Consider the following 8,911-nt stretch of genomic DNA (forward strand, 5'->3'; position numbering starts at 1 on the left):
CAGCAGGATTAAGCTGGCTTTTGGTGAGACCTGTGGCAGTCATGATTATTTATCTTTAAAAATGCTTTACTGTAGTCTTAAAATAATTATTCTGTGAGTTTTTGACCTGTGCTTCTTGGGCAAACACTGGTCTTTCCCCTCAGTTTCTTTTCTGTGTCTGACATACCTGTGGGATGGTTGCCTCCCCTCACTTCCCATTGGGGAACCGGGGTCAATCCTGTCCCAGCCCAACAGCACCAGACCAAGTGAGGGATGGAAGCAGGGATGTATATCCACTGAAACTGTCCATGAGTTAAAAAACATGATTTACTGTGCTGGCACTTCTTTTGCTACTTATTTGTCCTTGAAAATATTTTCTGTCAGTGAGATATTGCTGCTGGAAAATGTGCCCTGGGCCTACAGATGATTTGCCAAACAGTTGTGTGTTTTTGTCTTGGTGAAGAAATACACTTGGCATGTTAGGTGTGGAATGCAATCTCAAGGCAGGAAAGGATGAAGAGTTTAGAAAAAGCCAACTACTGTATATTTTTACGAAGCCTCCCACTTCTGTAATATCCAAGCACCTCACAAACTTCAGGTTTTTTGTTTTCAAGGCATTCCTCTGTGGTAAAAATACTTTCCTTCTCTCAGTGCTGAGCTGAATGTAAGGAGGGGCTGATCCAGCTCCACAGAGCTTGTATGATTGCTGTGTGGCAATGTCACATGGTAACACTGCTGGTACCTTGCTGAACAATAAGCCAGTTAGGAGACTCCTATAATTGTTTAGGAAAAGACCTTTGAGATGATCAAGTCCAGCCATAAACCTAACACCACTAAACCATGTCCCCAAGTGCCACATCTACACATCTTTTAAATGCTTCCAGGCATGATGTCTTAGCCACTGCACTGTCAACCTCCCCTGGTGCAACTTTAGGCCATTTCCTCTTGTCCTATTGATTGTTACCTGGGAGAAGAGACCCGATTCCCACCTTGCTAAAGCCTCCTTTCAGGAAATTTTAGAGAGATAATGTCTCCCCTGCGCCTCCCTCTAGACCCTGGCAGCAGGAAGTTGAGAAAAGGCTGCTTGGAATATTGAACAGGTAACCAGAAAAGTGTGACTTTGTGGCCTGATATAGGGATGTGTCTTTATCTTAGCCAGCTGCCTTGGCCTGAGCAGTGTTACTCAGAACATGATTTGTGCTTCACAGCTAGTGCTGTTAGCATCTCTTCTTCACACACCTTCTTCACCTCCCTCATCACAGCTTCTGTTCAAAGCAGATGTTCAAAGTTTCATCTTTTTTTTTTTCTTCTGGGACACCTGTTTCTCAAGACCCTGGTTATCCAGGGCATGTGATGAAGAGGCAGGGGATGAGAAAGAAAGCCTTTCAGTCATCAGTAGTTGAGCCTCTTTTTGTCTGTGGAAGAAAAGCCTTCTGTTCATTGTTCTTCAAATATGGTATGGCCAGAAGATGTCAGTCAAAAAATTATTAAAACTTCCAGCCTAAAACTAACCCCTCAATTTTATGACCTAGAATTGGAGCCTAGACAGCAAGACGTAATTTAACACTGTGACATAATTGCTGTGAAATATCGCTTTTTAATCAGTGGGATAGGAAGATAAATTGTGTTCTGACTGGCAGTGTTACCGTCCTGCTGCTCCATGATGCACTGCTCCATAAGTACGTTTTAAAAAATGTAAATGCCTGTCTGATAAGAAATCCTGAATATGGAAAGTCTTACTTAAAAGCAAGTCAACACACCAGAGGACAGAAGAAATTTGTTTGTAAGAGAAGCAGCAGCATTCTTGTTCTGATGGGATGTATCCAATTAGGGAAACAAAGCAGCAGAGATGATGTCTCTGACTTTGGAGCAGGATCTGTCATGGTGCCAGGGTCTGTCCTTGTCCAGCTGGTCACAGGCTAAGGGCCAAATGTGCTGGGAGCCAATGTGAAACATAAATCATGTGTAGGTGTCTGAGACAGCTGTTCTTCTAAATGTTGTGAGAGTCAGTGTGATAATCCACACATGGAGGTCTTGGTATCCAGGGCTTGTAAGTAGTTGGAGGAATACTGTGAATATTTTACTGTATGCTGTCTACTGGAAGTGGGGAGGACTGCATGGATTTGCCATTCAAGTTAAACAACATTGCTTGTATGGAAGGAGGGGATTACTGTGCACACAAAGAAGAAAATGAATGCTATTTGTGTCTTCAAATTCCATGGTAGTAAAGAGTCAACCTCAGTATTTTAATTAGATAACCAGTACATGGAAGTACTGCTGAAGACATTCTCCTCCTCTCTTGGCAGGCAACCTTGGTTTTATGGCTGGGGCTTTAATCTTCCACGAGGCCAAGCACTATTAGAGAAATGGAACCTTATTCCAGATGGAATAGATATTCTTATAACACATGGACCACCTCTCGGTAAGAAATTATAGTGCTCTTAGCTGTGTGTTTCAGATGATTATATGGTAACTGATGGCTCTCCTTAGAAAAACAGTGCAATCCTGACTTAGAAAAGTCAAAAGCAACATGCATACTGATTTCAGCAGCTCCAGGACTTCAGCTCATGATTACCTGTGTCACCTCTGCTCAATGGCTTAAATTAAATAATGGCTTAAAAAGTAAAACCTTAACATAAAAAGCCATAATGAGCTTTATAAATAAGCAGGGTCTAGTTTTCCTATGCATATGTCTAATCTGCCACTGGTGAAATTACTAGATTGAAAGAGTGGAGCTTGTTTGAATAGAAATGCAGGATTAGGGTCTTATTTTTTATCACTTTCTCCCTGACTTGCAGTAGCATTCTCCCACCAACAAGTACCCAGAATCTCTATTTTTCCTTATCATACTGACTTGGTGCATCTTCTGCCTCACAAATCCGGATGCTCCCCATTGTTCGCCTGTTCTTTGGACAGGATTGTTGAACTGCTTATCTGTAATACAATTTGGCAACATGAACACATCAAAAAGAAATAGTTTTGCATGTGCATTTCCCAAATATTAATACAGGTGATATAAAAGCTATCTATCTACAATAACAGATTTCTTGTATTTCTAGAAAATTTTGACATTACCTTTGCTACAGAAATAATACAATCACACAAATTTGTCCAGATTCAGTGAAAGCTCAAGGCTTTTAAGGTTTTTTTTCAATCTATTTAACATATAGCAGTCTATATTTAATGGGAATGTGTGTTTGACTATCGCTAATTTAGTAAATGGACATGAACAAGAAGCATGTGCTCAAGTGTTCTGCTGAGTCTTACTGTGCTTTGTGTGAGATGAAGGCAGTTGGTTTCTTTAAACCTTTAGATTCCCCAATTTCCTGAAGCTAAAACCCTCGTCTTCCACCCTTTCTTCTCTTTCAGAGCTCGGAGGAGAAAGTATCTAAAGGGTTTGTGTTTTGTTTTCTTTAGAAAGACATGTTTGCATTCCACTGCTCACTAATCCTGGGGGAAAGTAGTTCTTTGTAAGCAGGGTTTCTCACAGTTAGGGGGTTGTGTTTTGATTCTTCACCTAAGTGGAGTCTCATGCCATGCCATGGACTGATTTTACTATGAGCATGTATTGTAAAAGTGGATGTCAGAAATTAAGGGTTTCAGCCCTTAAGAGATATCAGCTCCAAGCCATTAGTATGGGGGTAATCCCTGTCAGAATCCAAGGCATGATGCTGTGTCTTTCATGCAGTTTTATTTATAAGTCATATTTAAAACTTTTTCAGGAGCTTTTTCCAGACTTAGAAAGCCCCTTTTAAAGCCAGCTAACCAACTGTAAAACAATCCAGCCTTCAGCTGAGTGAACATTCACTTGAAATCCCTTGTTGGAAAGTGGAGAGTTTCAACCACCTTGCTACTTTAGCCACCAGGTCTCTCCAGTAGCCTCTGGGATCAACAGAGGGAGGAGGACCCCTAAAGAGCACTGCAGAGCTGGCACTCAACAGACAGACTTTAGTAATAAATTTAATAGAAAATTTAGTAATTGAAAAGTAAATTAGTAATTGCAGTAATTCTGAGGAAGGGCCACCCATCTCCAGTGATTGTAATGGAGTAATGTGAATTCCTCCCATCTGCTTGGCTCAGTATGTGCTCTCTCTTTTTTTTTTTTTTTTTTAATTCTTTATCTTCAACCATCCCCCAAGAATTTTCTTTTTTTTTAGAAGTTCCTGTTCCTTTGTTTCTCTCTTACTGATGCATTAATAGGTGGCTCAGGCACAGAACCCTCTGCCTGAGGGCAGGAGCTGTTGGTCTCCCTGACACCCATGGCAACAAATATATGACACTTCAAAGAAATTAACACTTTGCCTAACTTACAGAACCACCTTATTGTGCAGCTCTGTCCACAGACCTTTTGGGAGACAGGATCCTCCTTGACCCTCCCAGCCAATTATTTTAACCACAAAGCTGATTCCTGTTGTTCTGATCTACTGATCTACAACTCACTAGAGTTGTTCCTAATGATCATAAATAGCAATCAGTCCTCTTGCAAATTCTGGGTGTTTTATCCAGCATGGCTGCCTAAATTCTGCCCATCATCCATTTTCTGTGCTGGTTTCTCATTCTCTGACTTCAGAAAAGTGTGCATCCTCCTAAGCTAATTAATACTACATTATTGCATAGATTTTAGGTCTGATTTAGATGCAGAAGTACCATTAAGAGTTAATGAACTTTGTTTTTCATTTAGCCATGTAACAAAAATCCAAGTAATTTTTCTCTTCTGTTTTAGAGTAGTGCTTTGGGATGAAACCAGAGCAGGGATACTTGGGAGGTTCACACAGGATGAGAAAGCAAAGGTTAAAACAGCTATTTTTGACCATTTTATTAGTAACCTGCTTATTATTATTTATAAAGAAATGCCATATATTTCATAGCTTATGAAATATAGTATTTGTGATTATGGGATCAGTGTTAATGCTCATTTCCATATCAGCATATTTTTGTTTCTTAAAGATCTGCATTTATGATTCTTTTATTTCTCTTCCAAAAGTTCACTTTCTTTTCTTTGTTTTTAATTTAATTTCACCTTTAAGTCTTCATTTGCAGCTGTCTGCTTGATAGTCTGTGACAGAGATTTATACTTTCCTGACAGCTGCAGAAACCTGTTTCAAGTAACCAAACATTAAAAAACCCCTAAGATGAACTCTAATTGTTAGCTAGGTGTAATCAATTATTCTTAGTTTGTGTAGTCAGGTGTACATAATAAGCTGCAAACATATGGGAAGGCTTCAGAAGGGTGATAATGCATGTAAACAAAAACATGTTCAACATAAATAATGCTTAATTTAATGGAGAAGTTAATTTTATGGATTTTTGTTTGTGAAGTTTTTGAAGTGGAAATACTTTTGGCTTTATATTTGCCACAGACATGTTGACAATTAACTGTTTCAAATCATTGGAGTAGTAAAACCCATGGTTATAATATGTTTACTAAAAAAAAAAAGCATGACTGGATTCCAGAGGAATTGCTGGCCTCACTTTGACATTATAAATACTGTTTTCTCCAGTGAATTTTCACCTCCTTTTGATGGCACAAGTGAGTTCAGCAGAAGGGAGCATTGCTCAATCTGGCTGTAGTTCAGCAGGGCTTTCTTTTTCTACATCCCCTGACAGGTGCCAAGCAGCACCTTCAAGTCTTTGGCCATGATCAGAGCTTCCTCTTTTTGGCACTTAGGATGCCCCATTCCCAACTCTTTTCTGAAAATTGAGCTTAGCTCTCCGAGTAGCTATGAAACAAGTGCAAACTTTTTGCCATTTTGATAAAACCTCACAGTTTACCGAGCCCAGTTTTCAAGCACTGGCAGCTACAGAGGTATTTCTCAATGTGTGAACCTACCCTGAAGCTCTAGTGAATCTGAGAGCTTTTCCAAGAGCTTGAATTGAAAAGACCACAATTCTGGTCTTTTAAGCCAGTTGGCTGGCTGCTTAGCCATGCTTGAGTGGACATCAAAAGTAAATGTATCGAAACCAGGTCCAGGCTCTGTACCTCTGGCTAAAGGCACAATATATTCACACTACTGCAGCAAATCCAAGAGATGCAAAGCTATGACAGGCACGCAGGGAAAATATCAGAACAACAAAATAAAAGCAGGAAGATTTTGTCTTTTAGGTTTCCAAATTTGAGCCTGATGAAAATGACTGAACAATAGGAAGAAAACAGATTGGTTGTTGCAAACACTCCAATACAACAACATCCTCCTTATACTACTACTTGGAAGGAAACATGAGACTTCAGTTGGCAGTAAACATCCCCCTGCAGTATTTTTAGACAAAGAGGCAAGTTGATGTAACATTTCTGTCTATTTTTGTAAGAAATAGATTTTTGCACAATTTTTGTGCAAATAAATGCAGCACTTAAATACATCTTCTGCAAAAGGCCTGAGTTTCTCTTCCTGTCTGAGATCCATCAGTTCAGGCAAGTGGGACTTGCTGTGCCATAAAGTGGTTTAACTTGAGGATGTTATTTTTGGGGCATGCAGTAAATTCCTCACCTGAGCTCCACTACTGTAGGATTCAATGTGTTAACAATATAGTTGTGTTTTTGGCAGCACAGATTCTGTTACATCAGTTCAAGTGTTCAATCTAAAAAAGTAGGTCCCAGGACTGGTTTTAAATAGCTAAATGTTCATTTAAATTCTTTAGAGGCTCGCTGTGGACTTACTGCTCTTTGCACCTCATTTTCTTCAGGAAGAAAAATGGGTAAAGCATTGAGTTATCCCATGAACAACAGTGTGAAAAATGCTTTGATTGCAGTGATTATTCTTTGAAAAACAACTGGAAAGAGTTATCATAGTCCTTTTTATCCAGATGAGCTTTTATGGTTTTCCTCCAGTATTTTTCTTTCCTTCCTCTTCTGCTTACCAAGGCAGACACAGTTTTTGCCACTTCAGTTCTTCTGTGGCTGTTTGTGAAAAGGCATGAGACATGAAATCTCAAAAGTGCTGTATAACAGCACAACTTCGTGGATTACCTGTCTTCTCTTAAAGCTTTCCTTTCTTTTCCAAAGGTTTTCTAGACTGGGTTCCTAAGAAAATGCAACGGGTAGGATGTGTTGAGCTGCTGAACACAGTCCAGAGACGAATACAGCCAAGGCTTCATGTTTTTGGACATATCCATGAAGGTCAGAACACATTTCTTTTTATATATATGTATTTAGAAACCACAAAGAGAGAAGGCTTAACCAGTGTTTTCAAACTCGAATGTCTGAACTGAAGCACTTCTAGAATTCAGATACATATTTAGCTGCATATTCAGAGGTGAAATCGGCTTATAGCCACATTTCAATATTTGCACTTGAGTTTCACTTTCTACTTCTGTAAAACAGGTCAATGCTTCCTTCACAGGGAAGTGAAGTTTTACTGTGAGTTTTAAAGTTAGAACCCAAGTCCACTAGGTACAGAAAGTGACTAAATATTAGGATGGAGGGATTGTATTTTCCTCAGCAGAATCTGTGCTTTACAATAATTCATGTCAGATCTCTGTGTCTCGGCTTCTGTGCTTGTAAAAGGGGTAGGAATGCTTTGAGGGATGCTTCTAAGGCTTGATCTTCAAGATTGTACAATGAAGGTTGTCTCTCCCCATCAGTGTGTATATGAAGTTGAAATCATGAGGGATGCCACCACTGACTTGTGTAGAAGTTCCAAAATATTTATGGATGTATTTAGTTGCTTTGGCAGGGGAAACATTTTATGCCTAGACAAAACAAGTGGTTCTCTTGACTATTTGGTATTTATTGGGGAAAAAACTGAGTTCCCTTCACACAAGCCAGTAAATGGTGACAGATGTGCTCTGCTGAAGTCAGCGACAGCAGGAGTTCGTCTCCAGGCAAAGGGAGAGGTAGATGCTGTCTGTCCTGCTCACAAAGCAAGGCAGCAAGACTTCAAGCAGTGCCCCCACCCCAAGCAGAACGCAGTGGGCTGTGCAGGAGCAAACCATTGGCACGTGAGTGTGTATTATCAGCTGCTCAGTGCTTGGCAGTGTTAACTCACTGGCAGGAAAAGGTACTCCACAACTGCTAGTTTTCTGCTGCTGGGACTGCTCCAGCCTTTGCTGGAGGATCTCTGTGGGTCTCACCAGTGTAGAAATGGCAAAACGGGAGAAGCTGGCCTTCAGATACTTCTGGTTTTGTGAAGAACCCTTCCCAAGAAGTCCCTCTCTTACTTGCTGCTGGGGGCTTTCACCATGGCACATTAGAAGTGACACTGCTGAGAGGGGTGCTGGTGTAAAATTAATGGATAAGATGTTAAGATCATTATTTTATAGCTCAAGGATTAGGTCCATTTTCCTTATGTGTCTCATCTGCAGTGACCTGTTAATGCCTGGTTAATGTCCAAAGTGCTGTTAAATCACAGAGTAAGCAAATAATGCTGCTAGAGCAGTCTTTGATATTCCAACAGAGAGAGGTGGTGAATGCAGTTCAAGCTCATTGTCATTTCAGAAATTGTAAGCCAAGAGGGTTGTAGGGGATATAAGCAAACAGCAAGCCATGAAGCTTCAGGCAGGTAAACAAAATCACATCTGCTAAAACCAAGCCCAACTTTGTCTCTCGAGGGAAGAGAATGGCACCTCCATAGAATGGTAAATCCTGTGAATTAATGAAGTTGGCACAGTAGGTATCAAAACACAGAAACAAGGTACTCTTCTTGTTAACTATCATAATTTAGAGAAAACAAATGGGGAACTGCAGAGCCTGTTTTTCAGTGGGATGCTAAATCTCTGCAGAGGAGAATTCCCATTGCAGGCAGCCTGTGCAAACGAAGCTGCACTTTGTAGAGAGAATGCATGATTTGAACAGATGAGTTCTTCCTCTGAGCGAGCATAGCTACATCTGCAGCAGTCATTTATTGAACATCTGGGGGGAAGAGATGCTTATAAGAGATGTTTCTTCCCTATTCCCTCTCTGCACTACCATGTCTGCCAAAAATACCTCTGCACATGG

The 8,911-nt window shown here is 40.3% G+C and overlaps 1 protein-coding gene across 3 annotated transcripts in view; it reads left to right on the forward strand.

The window, feature by feature from the left end:
• Positions 1-8,911, forward strand: part of MPPED1 (metallophosphoesterase domain containing 1) — a 62,521-nt gene that overhangs the window by 47,578 nt on the left and 6,032 nt on the right. For all 3 annotated transcript variants that reach the window (XM_017745861.1, XM_017745859.1, XM_017745860.1), the window contains exons 5-6: positions 2,286-2,401; positions 6,980-7,093. In XM_017745861.1, coding sequence (XP_017601350.1) covers positions 2,286-2,401; positions 6,980-7,093 — 230 coding nt within the window. The remainder of the gene's footprint in view (positions 1-2,285; positions 2,402-6,979; positions 7,094-8,911) is intronic.

The sequence above is a fragment of the Corvus brachyrhynchos genome, unplaced genomic scaffold, assembly GCF_000691975.1.
Source record: "Corvus brachyrhynchos isolate BGI_N302 unplaced genomic scaffold, ASM69197v1 scaffold209, whole genome shotgun sequence".
NCBI lineage: Eukaryota > Metazoa > Chordata > Aves > Passeriformes > Corvidae > Corvus > Corvus brachyrhynchos.